Here is a 17,937-nt window from a genome sequence, read left to right as displayed (position 1 = left end):
GGCTGGGGTGGTGGCTGGGTCTGTTTTTTTTTTCTTTTTTTTAATCTGAATTTGCCTTATACCACAAGGGAAAAAAAAAGAGTGGTTGGATTGGGATACATTTCATTGTGTGTAGTTTTTGCTTCTGCCAACCTTTGTCTTTGAAGAAGGAAAGGGGATCTCAGGTGATGGGAAAATGCATGCTGAACTCCCGGGGAGGTCAGGTTAACTGGCATTGATCCTAACGCTTCACCATCTGGGTTTAGGTGTGAGCACTTGGAAGGTGAGAGTGCTCACAGGGCTATCAAGGGTGGAAAGCTCTCAAAGAGTGAAAGATAAATACAGTAGCTCAATTTTGCAGTCTTGGGAAGTGTAGAAACAAAAGGCCGTTTGGAGCCTTGTTACTGTGAGTGAAAGAGAGTGGTGCAGTGGGTGTCTAGTAGGGAAAGATTTCGGTAGGTCTTCAAATGATAGTATGAAGATCACCCCAATTATTTATAGTTACTAAAAATGCACAGTATTTTAAAAGATATTTTTAACCATCTTTAAAAAAAAATCATAGTTAAGATTTTTAACTATGAGTTAAGGGAAATTATGGCACAGGTAATATCCTTCTTCATACATAATTTTAATTCTCCTTTATCACAGCTACACTACTATTCTGACAATGCTATTGTCAGATTTTGCAGTTTAACAGAATATTTTTGCTTGCTTGCATGAACTACCCGAACAGAAGATACAAGCATGAGAATTTATTTTACTCAGAGAATTTATCTGTAGCGCTTCTGGAGAGTTGTGCATCACAACTAACATTTTCCCAATAGTCTGTCTTTTTTCAAGTGTTTATTGTTATACCTAATATAACATACAAAGCTTTGAAGCCATCTAGTGTGATGACAAAATAGTAATACACTTTTATGCATACACTGACAGCTAAGATTTCTTACCCTATTTTTGAGTGTTTTAGATCAGGATATTTAACCTTTAGGGCACATTTTCTCAACAGAGACACATTAGATATAAGGAAGAAATTCTTTACTGTGAGGATGGTGAGGCACTGGAATAGGTTGCCCAAAAAAGTGGTAGATGCTCATCCCTGGCAGTGTTCAAGACCAGGCTGGACAGAGCCTTGGGTGACATGGTTTAGTGTGTGGTGTCCCTGCCTATGGTGGGGGGTTTGGAACTAGATAATCTTAAGGTCCTTTCCAACCCTAAACATTCTATGACTCTATGATAGTCAGATTTACAGATAAAAATTAGGTGAAGTTGTTTTAGTCCACAGCCATTATGCCTTTTAAAACAATTTAAAAATCTTCATTTCATATTTGTAGCACCATGATATTATTTAACTTCCAAAGGCTTATAAACAAAATTTTAGTCTTTTGAGGACAACTTAATCTACACTTCTATAAAATTATTCTAAGAATGGTGCAATTAGAAATGATATACACTTAAATTCTGAAGAGTTGAATGAAGTCTAGCCTTGAGAAGGTGGAACACACAGGAACCAAGTTGTTAATGTATACATATTTCCAAAATAAAAAATGAACATAAATTTTGCTTAGTTAGCCCAACAACAATTTATAGTAGGTGGAACCAGGAGGAATAAGAGTTTGTGAGTGGCACATATGAGCAGCAGCTGAACGGCAAAGGAAAGTCACTATGGCTAAAAATATTTGAGGAGATTAACTGGATGCAGGCAATTCTCAGAGGTCCAAATGAATTTGCTTAAGAGCAGATTACTGAAGTTGCTTGTTCTGTTTGCACTACATATAATTATTCTTCTGTGAAATACAAAATCTCAGCCCTGTTCTTTGCAAACATTACTGAAGGAACAAGATTTTACAAAACTCTTTGAGGAGTCAGAACACATAAAAAATTACATTGATACATTAGAGACAATATGAAATTTACTGTAGCATCATCTGTATCTTCCTTTTGCCTTCATTTTCCAGGGAAGCCCAGCTTTTTGTTGAAAAGTTTGAAGGTGCTCTTGGAAAAGGAAAAGGAAAAAAATTCTACGCATACAAAGTGATGATGACCAAGGTAAATTTATTATTTCACTAACTGCATGTAATGCAAATGGGGAGCCTTTTGTCCATTATTGCCATATACACCCATCTACATAAAAAGAATTCCTTGTCTTTCTTTGCATTTAGACACTTCTATTTCCACTGCTTTTGCATGACAATATTTCTAATGGAAACTCACCATTTGATTGAGGCTTGATTTTACAAGTATTTGCAAGAGTTTAATATCTTGTGAAAGTTAATTTCTCTTGGTATATATTGGTTTTTGCATGCGTTGAATTCAAAGCTCAGCCTGTCCCTTGAGACAACCTTCTGTGAAGGATCAAAAAGTATCTTTTTGCCCTACAACAAAAGTGCTGTAGGCATCTCCACTGAGCTAAGGCTCCAGGGCTACGTATATTCTAGGAAGTAATACAGTTCTATAGGATTGTAACTGAAAGGCTGAACAGTGGTTGCTAGGGATCCAGTGTTTGCAGAATATGTATTCTGGCAGGTCTCTCTTACAGATAAGTCCTATGTGGTCTCAAAGAATAAATACTCACTAGCAGTGGATGTGGATTAAGACAGTCCTCAAGTATGTCTTTTGACTTAGTTTTATGCTCTAACGCTGCTTTACAGTGCAAATCTAAGTGTGGTAAATCAGGATGGTTTGGGAGATTCACTTCAAAAGCACACTCTTGCCCCAAAGTAAAATGCTTATGCAAAATGATGCTAAGAATATTTGGTAAGGTTACTTGCTACAGACAGGTTTACCCTTAGTTAGACTGGACTTTCTGCAAACATCACAGACTCAAGCATCTGCTGAGTCACAGCTCATAAGCATCAATATTCACAAAAAATAATGAGGCTTTCAAACTCAGCTGGGCACAGGAAGCTCTATTACAGAAGTTACACTTATCTAATAGATAAACTATTGTGTAGGATAATTGTAATTAAACAACACAGTTTGAGCTCCATATCTGAATTTTGAATAGCACAGGAAATAAATTGAATTTTCAGAAATAACTCTAAAAAAAAAAGAATGGAATGAAAAGTAAAGGTTGTTTAATCATTTTTCTTGTGGAAGAGATAGGCATTTCACACAAAGCCAGTAGGAGACATATTAAGAACAAATGAAAGAAGATGGCTCTTCATAAGCTAGCTCTTCTATTGCAGTGGGCTCTGCTAAGGGATACTGTGAATGATTAAGGGTTATGTTAGCTTAACGGGAAACAGCATCTGGGCACTGAGATAATGGTAGTCTTTTTTGTCTGTGACCCATTTCAGAAGTGGATGAAATTTCAGAGAGATTTTGAGAATTTTAAGACAGCCTGCATACCCTGGGAAATGAAAATTAAGGAGATTGAAAGTAAGTACTTAAGGAAGGTAATAAAGAATAGCATCTAGTATCATATTCCTGATGCATGTAAAAATGGTAAGTTACTTATCAATACTTTAGAAATGAAGGTCTGTATGCAATGTATAGTAAAACTCGATGAGTATTTATTTTTTCTTAATATTTATTGAGCTTGATATTATAGCTAGTTGAAAATTTCCATGAGAGAATGTTAATCAATTTTCAGATAAAAATCTTGAATACACAGTTTAGCAGCCAATGGTAAAGTTAATCCTTGAAAGTGGAATTAGTATTTAGATGTTGCCTACCTTCATTTTATTTTGTCTGTATTTATGCTATCATTATTTCTGTGATATTTTTTTCATCATCTTGAGACTTATGCAAGTGGTATTTTGGCATTATTGTTCTCATTTCAACCATATAATAAAATACAGAGGAAACAACAGCGGTCTTGGATGTCCCCATGTATTAGGCATAAATATAAAAACACCCAGGGTACTTAGTACTATGTTTATGTTTGAGAGTAGGTTTTTGGCATGTCAATTTTTTGTTTCAGTTCCAGTGATGCATTTAAAATTCAGACCTTTCTTTGAAGGAGATTTAGCTTAATTACACAGGTACCTGAGAGAAGCTTGCCACTGATGAAATGCAGAAGAAAGTGTGATGCAAATTGATTTTAGAGAAGATGCATTTGGAAGAAGTTGCGGTTTGCATCAAAAGTCAATAACCAGAGCAGCAAAATAACAGGAAAATGATAAACTGTGAATTTTCTGCTGTTTTGACTGCAAAATAGTCCTTGAGAAGAACTTACATAATTTCCTGAAACATATGGTCTATAGACTGCTGAACAAATTATCTACTCAGTTGAGGCGGAGTTTAGAAAGAAGCTGCTGTGTGCATGTAATTAAAATCAGTCTCAGCAGTTAGATATACATGGTCTCTTACTGGTCTGTACATATAATAGACATCTCAAGGATTTGTGAGAACAACATTTCTGCAAGTTTCTGCAAGGGAGTAGTCATAGCACAAGCTGTTCTGTTAGTAATAACTTCCAACAGGTACACATATTTCCCTGTAAAATCCGAATGCAAAAAAATAGAACAGGGTAATTTTTCCAGTCTTGTTTTTATACCTATTTAGATTTTAATGTAAAAGACTAACAGTTTACTGTTATCTGGAAGGTCCCCAAATGACAGTGGGATAGTAACTTTCAATAATCTCAACAGGTAAGATGGTTTATTCCTTTTCTACTTATTTTAATTTTTTGTACTCTGAATTTTGGTCGGAAAGTATAGTATAGAATAAGGCTTGATTTCAAGGGAGGAGCTTTGAAATATTGCTGAGGAAAAGAATTTTCAGTCACAATTTACTTGATTCTGATTAATCTAAGCAGTACCACTCAGGATGTATCTCATATTAATGCGTTTGTAGTACTAAGATCAAGGTCATCTCAACGATGATACTGATAAAGCTGCCAAGGAAAAAAAGGGGATTTAGGTATTAAAAAAGGAGGATTAGGGGAAAATTCATAGAATCATAGAATAGTTAGAATTGGAAAGGACCTCAAGATCACCTAGTTCCAATCCCCCTGCCATGGGCAGGGACACCTCACACTAAACCATATCACCCAAGGCTTCATCCAACCTGGTCTTGAACACTGCCAGGGATGGAGCATTCACAACCTCCGTGGGCAACCCATTCCAGTACCTCACCACCCTAACAGTAAAGTATTCTTCCTTATATCCAGTCTAAACCTCTGCTGTTTAAGTTTCAACCCGTTATCCCTTGTCCTATCACTACAGTCCCTAATGTATAGTCCCTCACCAGCATCCCTGTAGGCCCCCTTCAGATACTGGAAGGCTGATATGAGGTCTCCTCCATGCAGCCTTCTCTTCTCCAGGCTGAACAGCCCCAACTTTCTCAGCCTGTCTTCATATGGGAGGTGCTCCAGTCCCCTGATCATCCTCGTGGCCCTCCTCGGGACTTGTTCCAAAGGTTCCATGTCCTTTTTATGTTGAGGACACCAGAACTGCACACAATATTCCAAGTGTGGTCTCACGAGAGCAGAGTAGAGGGGCAGGATCACCTCCTTTGACCTGCTGGTCACGCTTCTTTTGATGCAGCCCAGAAAGCCCAGGTTGGCTTTCAGGGCTGTAAGTGCACACTGAAGCTGGCTCATGTTCATTTTCTCATTGACTAACAGCCCCAGGTCCTTCTCTGCAGGGCTGCTCTGAATTTCTGCTTTGCCCAACCTGTAGCTGTGCCTGGGATTGCTCCCACCCAGGTGTAGGACCATGCACTTGGCATGGTAAAAATTCATGAGATTGGCATCAGACGACCTCACAAATGTGTCAAGGTCCCTCTGGAAGGCATTCCTTCCCTCTAGTGTATCAACAAAACAACACAGCTTGGTGTCATCGGCAAACTTGCTGAGGGAACACTCAATTCCATTGTCCATGTCAGTGACAAAGATATTAAACAAGACTGGTCCCAACATCGATCCCTGAGGGACACCACTTGTTACTGATCTCCAGCTGAACATTGAACCATTGACCACAATTCTTTGAGTGTGACTATTCAGCCAGTTCTTTATCCACCGAGTGGTCCACCTATCAGTTTGATGTCTCTCCAATTTAGAGACAAGGATGTCATGTGGGACAGTGTCAAACGCTTTGCACAAGTCCAGGTAGATGATGTCAACTGCTCCACCCCTGTCCATCACTTCTGTAGCCCTGTCATAGAAGGCCACCAAATTGGTCAGGCAGGATTTCCCCTTAGTGAAGCCATGCTGGCTGTCACCAAGCACCTTGTTGTTTTTCATGTGCTCTAGCATGCCTTCCAAGAGAATCTGCTCCCAGATTTTTCCAGGCACAGAGGTGAGACTAACTGGTCTGTAATTCTCCGCGTCATCCATTTTCCCCTTCTTGAAAATGGGGGTTATATTTCCCTTTTTCCAGTCATCAGGAACTTCACCTGTCTGCCATGATTTTTCAAATATGATGGCCAGTGGCTTTGCAACTTCATTCGCCAGCTCCTTCAGGACCCACGGATGGATTTCATCAGGTCCCATGGACTTGTGTACATTCAGGTTCTTAAGATGGTCTCGAACCAGATCCTCTCCTACAGTGGGCCCAAGGTCTAGGTTTTCACAGTCCCTGCTTCTGCCTTTCAGGACTCGGGTGCTGCGGTCAGAGCCTTTGCCAGTGAAGACCGAGGCAAAGAAACCATTGAGAACCTCAGCCTTCTCCAAGTCCTGTGTAGCCAGTTCTCCCAAAAGCTTCCGGAGGGGGTCTACGTTGTCCTTAGTCTGTTTTTAGCTGCTACATACCTATAAAATCCCTTCCTGTTATCTTTAACATCCCTTGCCAAGTTTAGCTCCAATTGGGCTTTAGGTTACCTAACCTGGTCCTTAGCTTCCCGGACAACATCCCTGTATTCTTCCCAGGCCACCTGTCCTTGCTTCCACCTTTTATAAGCCTCTTTTTTCCTGTGAATTTTTCTCAGCAGCTCCTTATCCATCCAAGGAGGTCTCCTGGCCCTCCTGATGCACTTCCTTCTAGTCGGGATGCAACACTCCTGAGCTTGTAGCAGGTGATCCTTGAATATTAACCAAGAGTCTTGGGCCCCCTTGCCCTCTAGGGCTATATCCCATGGAACCTTGCTAAGCAGGTTCCTGAAGAGCCCAAAGTCTGCTCTCTTGAAGTCCAGGGCAGTGAGCTTACTGCACGCTCTTCTCACTGTCCTGAGGACCTCAAATTCGACCATCTCGTGATCACTGCATCCAAGACTTCCCTGGAGAGTCACATTTCCAACGAGCCCTTCCCTGTTGGTGAGCACGAGGTCAAGCAGGGCACCTCTCCTCATCAGCTCCTTTATTGCTTGCAGAAGGAAGTTGTCTTCCACACAATTGAGAAACCTCCCGGATTGCTTGTGCCAGGCTGTACCGTTGCCCCAACAGATGTCAGGGTGGTTGAAGTCCCCCATGAGAACAAGGGCCTGTGAGTGTGAGGCTTTTCTAAAAAGCCTATAACCCTCCATTCCAACACTCCAGTCAAAGGAGCCATCCCACCATGTTTCTGTGATGCCTATTACATCATAGCCCCATAGATGTGCCCACATCTCTAATTCCTCTTGTTTATTCCCCATGCTACGGGCATTTGTATAGAGGCATCTGATCCGAGCTCCAAATGAAGCCAGCTCAGTGGCTGGAGTGGCTAGAATATTAATACATTGCTCAGAGTATTCATTATAGGTGCTGGCAGCTGACTGGGGTTGTTGTTATGGAATGATGCTCCCCTCCCCCAACACAACTAGTTTAAAGCATCCTTGACAAGTCTGGCAAGCCTCCCAGCAAAGCCACTCTTCCCTTTCTTTATCAGAGCAGTTCCACCAGCCCCCAGTAGGCCTGGCCTACAAATGTGGGCCCATGTCCAAGACACCCAAACCCTTGACTATGACACCACCCTTCTAACCATTTATTAACCTGTCCAATCCTCCTTGCCTTTGGAAGGTCTTCCCTGTGTCTTGGAGAATTGTCAAAAAGACTATCTGAGCTCCAGAACCCCTGACCACCTCTCCCAGAGCTCTGTAGTCCTTCGTTATACTCCTCAGGCTACTACTATGTATATACCCCTAGCACCCACATGTATCACTAGAAGCGGGTAATAGTCCATGGGACTTACTAGAGCAGGCAGCCTCTCCACAACATCCCTGATCTGTGCCCCAGGTAGGCAACACACCTCCCTTGCGACCGGGTCAGGCTGACAGATGAGCGCTTCTGTCCCTTTCAAGGCAGAGTCCCCTACTACTACAACCGCCGCTTTTTCCTGGTGGCACCAGTAGAGATCTGTACCAGTGCACCAGCTGGCTCTTTCTGATGCAAGTGCATTTCCTCATCAGCCCCCTGCAGGACAGCAAAGCGGTTCTGGGTGGGTACAGCAGATTTAGGAGGAAGCCCCTTGCTTTTAATTGCTCTCTTCCTCCTTTGGTTGTTTTTTTTTTTTTGTTACTAACTCCCAGCTTCCCTGATCAACAGCCCCCTTTTTTCCTCCATGAGTTAGAGGGGAATCTTGAGGCCCCTGTGCTGTTTGGTCCTGGAGCAAGCACTCCTGCTTCCTCTCAGCTTCCCTGACATCTTACAGCTTACTGACAGCATCCCGTAGCTCAGCCACCTGCTGGAGGAGGACCTCCATCAGGGAGCAGCGAGCACAGCCCTGCCTGTTCTGCACCTTTCCTTCACAAGACCAGTGCAGGCACTCTCTACACTCCAAGCTCTGCACCGCAACCTCCCCACTTACCGGCTCTGTCTGGGTGCCTACGCTGGCCACCACCGGGGCGGCCAGGGCAGAGCTCCCAGACTGAACCCTGGTTGTACGGCAAGTGCTCACCATCCCGCTCGCCTGCCCGCGCGAACTGCCGTGCAAACTGCCTCAACCCGCTCTGTTTGCCCGCTCTGTTCGCCACACTCCTGGTCGCCGTGCTCCCTGGGTAGATTTTTAACCACTCACAGTTGGTGCCACTCCTCCTGTCTCCGCCTCCGGCGAGTCTTGGGCAAGTCCTGTCAAGGACTTAAGGCTCCCTCCTCAGTGGCTCTTGTCACTTTGTGGTGAGGCTTCTGGACACTGATCTCCCCTGGCTCCGCTCCGGTGTTACAGGTGTCCGTTCTCGAGCTACTCCCCTCAGCAAGTGACTAAGAATGGCTGCTGATGGCTGGTTTGAATCTTCCACGGAGCCTCCTGTCTCCACCCCCAGTGATTCACCTCCTCGTGGTAGCTGAGCTCTTTGGCAATTCCTGTCGAGGACTTGAGGCTGCCTCCTCATTGGCTCTTGTAGTTCTTGAACGGAAAATGTATAGCCTGTGTGTAAGGGAAAGTAAAGATTAAGACACATTGAATCACAGAGACCAAAAAACTACTGCTTCAACATTTTCTAGAAAATTGTCATCTGAATTTAATGTAGGTGGTGCATGTATTGCATGTTTATTAAAAGGGAAAGAGTAATCCTCTCTTTCTTGGCATCTAACAAGCTGTTGGTGCTGAGTCAAGGATTACTCTGCATTCCCAAAATTTCAGGTTGGCAGAGTCACTGTGTGATCATTTATAAAATCATTTTTATATCAGTCTCTGACCAAAATCTCCAGATTTGATCAGTGATGAAATACCTAACAGATAGGAGGAGCAGCCACCTTTTCCAATGTTCAGCTTCAAGCTTCTGTGTGTAAACTCCAGGGAATGAAATGTGTTTTATCAATTACTTTCTTCAGACATGCAGCTGTGTTAAAGAAGCAGTAGTACCTCTGCAAGGAGAGGCATATTGGAGCTTAGTTCAAACCCTCGTAAAATAACAATAACAGTACTAACTTAAACACATGACATCAGAAAGTGAACAGAATGTGCCTGATACTGCTTATAAGAAATTTGGCAGAAAAATATCTTTGGTTGCTTAAGACTTTTCATAAGACTTGCTAAATGCAGAACATTGAACACCTTAAAAGAATCTTGTTGGAACAGGTAAAACCTTGCATGTAACCACTGGATCCTTCGGTCTACCCAAAATACTGAGGAGTGATTGAAGAAAATGGTTCAACACTAAGCTTGGACACCAGGATCAATACTTTTATAGTTACTGTTGTTGGATAACATTGTTTGTGATGAGTCTGTAGCCATGTCAGTTCCCATGGACTGCAGTCTCATGTAGAAAAATGTGGCTGCATGAAAGAAATCTGAGGGAGTATTGTCTACATGATAGCTCAGTTTTAGAGGAGACAGTAGAGTGAAACAAGCAACAGATGACATCAGATTGTGACAGGTAAAGTAGGTTGTTTGGACCTTTCTTGGAAATCTGGTGATGCTAAATGTGCTGGCTCAGCTCACCACTACAGTGTTCGGCCTGCACAACTGTTTTCCGTCACTACACAGGTTAGCATTTTTAAACTAGTATTTCTTTTTTGATAATTTTCCCACCAGAACACATGCATACACACAGGTAGGTGTCTGATATATTTCATTCACCAGTTAAATATGTTTGAAAAAGAAATGTTCATAGGTAGCTCCTACTTATTCCAACAGCTGGGATTATAGTTCTATAAGCAGTCTCTTAACCCAAAGAAACTAGAAATAAAACTTATATAATACTTGTTGATCACTGCTAACACTATGCCATAAGTTATTTTCTTTCCAAAGGCAGGCACTATGCACAGAAATGTAGGTATGAGCAGGGTATAAGAAGAGGTAATGTCAACAGCACCTGAAAGAGATGTAGGAATTTATGAGAATTCTGTTTGAATCCGGTGTGATCCTAACTTAAAAAAAATGTAAGCAGCAACAGCATGAATAGAACAAGAACCTGACAGTTATGTGCAGACTATTCTGTATAGGAAACATTTTCATTTGGCTAAATACCTTTATGTGAGGGAATAATTTATGCTCAGCAAATCTTTAGAGCTGTTAGCTTCCAAGCAGTAAACTTTTCAGCATGAGTCATCTCTATGCTCTCACATGAAGACAAATTGTATTTTCTCATCTCAAAGGGAGCTCTTTATTAAGAAATCCCAAGCAAAAGGCAGTGCCTCTTTACAGCAGAAAACAGGTGAAGTAAATATCATTTTCTAACCACTGAGAAACACTAATATTTATCCTTCAGTCCTTCTAAACAACTGCATACGACCAACCAAGCATGACTGATACCTACTTTGAAATCTAGAGGATCAACAAAGTGAAGGAGATCAAGCCATATCTTAATAGTATGATCTGTCTTTTTGGTGCAGCTCAGGAGTCAGCATGTACTAGAGGCTTTGATTTTAAAAAACCTCTGATGCTTATACAGACGTAGTGTCCATGGGCATTGATCATTTTCAAAAGTAGCCAGGGTAGTAGACAGATTGCAAATGAAAAGTGAATTAAGGTCTTGGATAGTGGATCAGTTAGATAACTACTGTGTAAGGTTTCTTTGACTTTTAAAGAAATACTATACTAGCAAAACAATGTTAAATGACATAGAAAGTTTTCTCTCACACGGACTGAAGAGAATCACACATTTGGACTTTATATAAGGATTGTTTATGATGGGCCTCTGAACTGACAGCAGGGGATTGTGAGTGTTTAGATACTAAATTATTGAGTTTTTCTGTATGTGATAATTATAGTCAACAATTTCATGTAATTATAATAAATAAAAGAATAAATTAGTGGAATAATCAAAACAAGAAAAAAGGAAAGTGCTAGCTACATTTAAGCCCTAGCAAAAAAACTCATCTGTAACCTCTGCTTAGTTTCATAATGCTCTCCACTTTAACAAATATGGCCCTTCTTTTTACAACCCTCTTTGGTTTGGTCTGACTCTTCCAGGCCACCAGATATCTAGAAAGGCCAGGTATCAGCATGAAGTTCTACACTGTCTCAGGTAGGCTTCCTGCTTGAAAAGTAGGGTTCTTTCTAGGACAGCGAGCCCAGCTTCAGACAACAGGCAGCAATCCTTGTGTTGGCAACAGATAAATCTATTTTTGATGTTTAAGACAGATAGAAGTAGATAAGTAGATTAAGTATATTTAGGAAAGAGATGCTTATTTTTCTTATAGAATAGATATTCAGCAATATCTGCAACAGGACTTTATGGAAAACACACATTGCTGGGTTGGGACAGGGAGAATCTCTTCATTGTACTGCTGAAAATTATACTGTACATGACAATCTGCGTACCAATGCATAGTATGATGAAGCTCTCGATGCAGGAAAAGATGGCTAAAGACTACTTTAAAGTATTACTCTTTCATTCATAATTGCGATATATTGCACCACAGAGTGAACTCTAAACACTGGTGAAACTTGAACTGGTTTTCTTCACAGCTGGTGAAAGCTGATTTTTATCATGTTCCCTGTTGTCCCCATTTTGGACCTGCTCAGTCTGGAAATGTAGTTAAGGGCAACCACAGCTAAATTATCCTCATCCTCAGCTAACCTTTTCACTTGTCAGAGGTTGTTTTTCTTGCCTACTTGATGAAAAAGAGTAAAGTCCATGTGCAGACTGTGCATTGTGATTTACAGTTATAGAATCATAAAATGGTTTGGGTTAGCAGAGACCTTAAATACCATCTAGTTTCAACACCTTCTACTACAACAGGTTTCTCAAAGCCCTTCCAACCTGGCTTTGAACACTGCCAAGGATGGAGCAGCCACAGCTTCTCTTCCAGTGCCTCACCATCCTCACAGTAAAGAACTTCTTCCTACTGTCTAAAACTTCTTCCTACTGTCTAATCTAAATCTCCTCTATGTAATTTTAAAATGATTACCCCTTGTCCTATCACTACCTGCCTTGTAAAGAGTCCCTCTCCAGCTCTCTTGCAGGCCCACTTTATGTACTGAGAGGGCTGCTATTAGGTCTACCTTATAAAAAAATTATTAGAGTTATGGTAATAAAGAAAATTAAAATCCTCCCCTGATTTTATTTATTTTAAATGAACTCTTACTGTCTTCATCTTCAGGTAAAATAACCTAAAATGACTGATCTATCTGGCTTTTTTTTACTTCTTATATTTTCATAGGTCACTTTGGCTCATCAGTAGCATCTTATTTTATATTCTTGCGCTGGATGTATGGAATAAACATGATTCTCTTTGGATTGACCTTTGGACTTGTAATGATCCCTGAGGTGGTAATCTTTTAAATTATCATTGAGAATTGCTATGTGAATTTCTGTCTCTGCAGTGAGATTTCATAGGACTGGACCTTTAAATAAATATTACACCTCTATGCTCCATTTAAAAGTATTAATTTGTACTAAGGCTTTAAAGATGTAGTTTTTTTGGGGACAGTTTTCTTTAGAGAAATGTCTTGAAATATATGTGTTCTGAAAGTGTTTTTGCATAGTCTGGGATTGTGCTAAACTTTTTTTTCTATGGAAAAAAGAAGAGGAACTGAAACTAAGAGGCTGACAAGTAGAGTATCTTGACTAAAATGTGCATTTGAATAGAAAGATGCATTCCAGGCCTCTGAGGCACCATGGCTCCTTTTTAGCTGTCTTAACACTCACATGTTGATAAGGTCCAGCAGGCCTATAAAGTCATGAGAGACCCCTCATGTTTTGCATTGGGTGCAGCATCAGTTAATAGTGCTACTCAGGGCAGATGTAGTTCAGGCAGAAATCACTTCTGCAAAATGTAGTATTTTTCTAGTTCGTTTGAGATGTCATATTGTCTTCCTAAAAAGAGGGTTTATATGGAATTGAAAGTATTGTGCCATCTCTCTGATTTCAGTATTCCGCATCCTCTTGTCTTCTAGTAAGCAAATGGGAAAAGCTCAAGTAAGAATTTCCAAGAGCTTTCTAGTACAGCATTTCAATATCATGATCCATCTTCCACTGAAGCCAAAACAGAAAAAATCCTCAACAGTTTTCAGGGTAAAGCCTGGAAAGGACCCTGTGAGGACTTGTACTGTGGCTGAGCAGCAGTGGGATAACTGTCCCTTCTCTTTCTTGGTATTTTGCTTTAAAATGTAAATTGCTCTAATTTTTTGCTTCCAGGCTTTGATGGGGAAGCCATATGGCTCTTTACCTAGAAAAACTGTCCCAAGAGCTGAAGAAGCAAGTGCTATGAACTTTGCTACTCTCTGGGATTTTAGTGTAAGTATGGTTTGGGTTGGCAGAGACCAAGTGCTATGAACTTTGCTACTCTCTGGGATTTTAGGGTAAGTATGCATAAGCTTGCAGTACTGCATATTCACATGACTCTGATGATTCTCTTATTCACTTCAGTTTCTAATATTTAGAGATATCAAATATTTCAGAAGAAAATGACAATAGAAGTAACTTTTTTTTTTCCCCCTGTAAGTTCTGGGTATGTTTCCTTCAGAGTAAACATGTAATGAAGCTCAGTGTCCCCATGCGCATTTCAGTAAATGCAGCAATACAAACACACATGGGGAAAATCTCAAAGCTGGATTCACATCTCTGGATACTGACTTTCTGTTTCTTATAGGTGAATTTTATCCTCTGCTTTTATATGATTAAGGTTATGAATTTGAAGATGCAGTGTGAATCAGAAAAAAAAGAAAATCCATTACTGTGCTATGTAGACATCCTAAAACAAACAATGCTGTCTTTAGTTTTTCTCAGCCTTATAGAATCTGCAGATATTTTAGTGAATTGAGAAATGTGTCTTAATTCTTTACCTTTAATATGATGCTCAGTCTAGTCTATGGATCTATAACTCCTGAAGTGCCAAGCTAATGGTATGTCATTCTGTTTTTTCTTCCTGAAATTAACAGTTTTATCTAATTTTGCATATACCATGTCACTGTAGTTGGCCACTTTATATAAATTATATAACTTAGCATAAAGTCAGCTGACAATAAGCTTGGTAGTACAGCATGCTGCTTTGAAGGCTGGTAGGTTTCTCTCTGGTGTGCAGTCAATGTCATCAAAAGGTTCTCGTCAGCTGTGAAAGGGTGTGACCACCTAGTTAAGATTTTCCTTCAGATTAATAGAAGCAGCATCCACTGAACTGAGTGTGATTTCTCCCTTAATCTGGTGCTCCCTTCTGTAAGACATACCAATACTTCTAAAGAGTATACGCATATCTTTTAAGAGTAGTGTACTTTTAGCAAAACAAAGCATGAATATGATGGTTGACAGAGACCTATTTCTTGGAAAAATAAACTCAGGTACAGGTTCCTCCAGTTTACAGTACATCCTTTCCAGCTGTCTGCAGAATGATTTATCTAAAAGTGACCTTTCTGTCTACATTTAGTCCCTCATTTAAAAACTGCCACTCTGTGCAGACTTGGTGAATGGAGGGTCCCATTCCACCTCTGCCAATGGGGAGAAATGTGCAGGCTGTGGAGCTCTATGTAGGCAAACCCAGGAGGGGCAAAGGCAGATTTTCATACCTGTCCCCTTTCCAATAGGATGCCTTCATAAAAAGGGTACAGGGTACATGTCTATGCTTCTTACTAATATTGTAATTTTTAGTATGGTTAAGCTGTGGAGAGATCCCTAGTCTCTGGCATGCAAATCTCAAACAAGATCTCTTGGTCTGTGACTCAATACCTTTATGTGGGGACTCTAGTGATGCCAGATTTTTGTCCTTTATTTATCTTTCTTGGCTCTATTTTCAATCTGCAGCTATCAGTGGAGTTAAAATGAGGTTGTAAAATGACAGAACACTGGAAAAACTTGACAGGATGTACCCATTTTCTCATTTACAAGCAAATATTTTTGGTTTGTTAACTGTAGACAAATGAATTTAAAGGAAATCTTGTAATAATAGGTAAAAATTACAATATTTAAAGGCACAGAAAGTGAACAGATTATTTCTGCTTTGTTTTACCACATAAAGTGATGGAGCTTCCTTGGATGCAAAATAGAAAGATCTTTCTAAAAAGCCACATGTTACATTTTGTGATGACTGCTGGATAAAATGATATTGGGTGTAATTCATTAGGAGCTGTATATTTGAGTGACATGAAGAATACATCTAGACATGTATTAGTTAGTTAGATAAAAATGATGAAGTTAGCTGGGAAGTTAGATAAAAATGATGACAGTATAAAATGAGAAACATCAGGGCGATATTGGAGAAAAAGGAATCATAGTAAACCGGAGCTTTTGTAAAGAGAACTGAGATTAAAAGAGGTTTATACAGCAAATAGGAACAGTTTTAAAAAGAAACATATTTGAGAAAAAATGAATGAAGACAGATAGTGGAAAGAGAGAGGAAGATTATGATAGGCGTCAGAAACGGGATCTGACAGCTCCAAAGAAGAAATTATAGTAAATAACAGAGTAGCAGTTCACACAAGGAGCAAATGAAAAGCTAATAAACAGAATAAGGCAGCACAAGAGAAGGATAACCTGAAATATTGAGGGGAAAAAAGAATTTTCATGTCAGATTGACAAATACTCCCTGAAGACAATGACATTTTTAATTGAACATCACAGTAAACGGTATCTTTCATCTGTTAGCAATTCTTGTATGCTACCAAGTTACAAATAAATGAACCCAGATCAGCAAACATTATTTTTGTAATAATAATTACAAATAACCTAAAACAAGAAACTCAAGCTCCCACCAACTTTTAGGACAGTAAAGGAAAGATGAGCTCAACATATCTTTTGCTTTTGTGCACTTCATACCCTTGCAATTGCACTTTTGGTTTTTGTGCACTTGCACACTCTCTGACATGTCAGAGAGACACAATTTTGGATTTTGCTATATTTAAACATTTTACCAGTATTCTTATCTCAGCCTTCTTTTATGTTAGTCTTGGAAAGGAGTGAAAAAAATCTTCCATAAATACCTTTAAATAGCTAAAAAAAAAAAATTCAGGTCGCATGATGAAATGCAATAGGCAAAGTCCAGGAAACAGCATACAGAATGACACACAGTGGAGGAATTATCTCTTGACTTTTCAGAACACAGTGACTTACACAGTAACTTATAAAGTATTTTAATAATCTGAGGGACCCAGAAGTCTCTCCAAAGCTGTGTTAGGCTGTACTGAAACTTAGGCTCAGTTGGAATTATAGGATACTTTAATGAGCAGAAAGATGCAAAAGACATACCACAGAATTTTAATATGTCCTGACTATGTAGATGTTTTACTAGTAGTTAGCAACAAATGTGTTCTATAACAATAGTTCCTTCATCAGAGAAGAAGGCACATCTCTCAAAGCTATTCTGACATGAATTAAAATGAGATATGGTGATTATTAAATCAAGACATTTTTAATAATATCGTTAAAAACCCCTACATACTGGATAATCATCCATAACATGCAACTAACTGTTGGTTCATGTATGTTGAAGGATTTCACAATGAACAGCAGCCATCACTGATAGGCAAAGAAGGCATATGAGAATTTTGTATCAAATAGGCTATGAAAGTAAATTTTAGAAATGTGAAAATCCAGTTAAAAGTCTGGCATTTTATCTGCACATAATTTTTAAGACAAATTTTGTAAACTGAAATGGTTTTATCTTAACAACAAGAAGTATGTGGATAAAAACCTTTTTACTCATAAAATCGTGGAGTGCCCATGAAGAATTTTAAAGATAAAGATTTGAAAGTTGCCATGAAGTATTCTAGGTCTTTCTAGATGAAAGGAAATTTTTTTTTCATCCTGTGACATGTATTATAGTGATGCTTACATCTGTTAGAATGCATTGAAATTAATATTTCAGTACACTGCTATTGGTACAATTTCTGAGTACATGCATATTTAACAGACATGACATTCTATTTTTTTATGACTTTTCAGGGCTTTGCACAGTATTCTGTACTCTTTTATGGTTACTACAATAACCAGAGGACAATTGGATGGCTCAAGTTCAGGATGCCTCTTTCATATTTTCTTGTTGGTGTTGGGACTATTGGCTACAGCTTTATGATTGTCATTCGAACGTAAGTTCTCCTTGGATCTCAAATAAAGTAAATTCAAAAAGTCAGATAATTCCACTGTTGATCACTGAGACTACCTTATAAAAATATTATACTTTTAAGGGCAGGACAATGCAAAATCAAGTGCAAGCTCTAAGTCATGTAGGATTCCTTCACTCTGTGGTTATTTATCTACAAGCAACTGTGTCCCAATGTTGTGGAA

At 39.6% G+C, this 17,937-nt stretch overlaps 1 protein-coding gene across 1 annotated transcript in view; it reads left to right on the top strand.

The window, feature by feature from the left end:
* The window catches only part of TMC1 (transmembrane channel like 1), a 70,963-nt gene that overhangs the window by 21,186 nt on the left and 31,840 nt on the right, over positions 1 to 17,937 (top strand). Inside the window, exons 5-9 of the mRNA XM_031054363.1 lie at positions 1,935 to 2,025; positions 3,276 to 3,357; positions 12,884 to 12,990; positions 13,861 to 13,959; positions 17,596 to 17,738. Of these exons, the coding sequence (XP_030910223.1) occupies positions 1,935 to 2,025; positions 3,276 to 3,357; positions 12,884 to 12,990; positions 13,861 to 13,959; positions 17,596 to 17,738 (522 nt within the window). The remainder of the gene's footprint in view (positions 1 to 1,934; positions 2,026 to 3,275; positions 3,358 to 12,883; positions 12,991 to 13,860; positions 13,960 to 17,595; positions 17,739 to 17,937) is intronic.

The sequence above is a fragment of the Melopsittacus undulatus genome, chromosome Z (genome assembly GCF_012275295.1).
Source record: "Melopsittacus undulatus isolate bMelUnd1 chromosome Z, bMelUnd1.mat.Z, whole genome shotgun sequence".
Taxonomy (NCBI): domain Eukaryota; kingdom Metazoa; phylum Chordata; class Aves; order Psittaciformes; family Psittaculidae; genus Melopsittacus; species Melopsittacus undulatus.
This window is presented reverse-complemented; position numbering and strand designations above follow the sequence as displayed.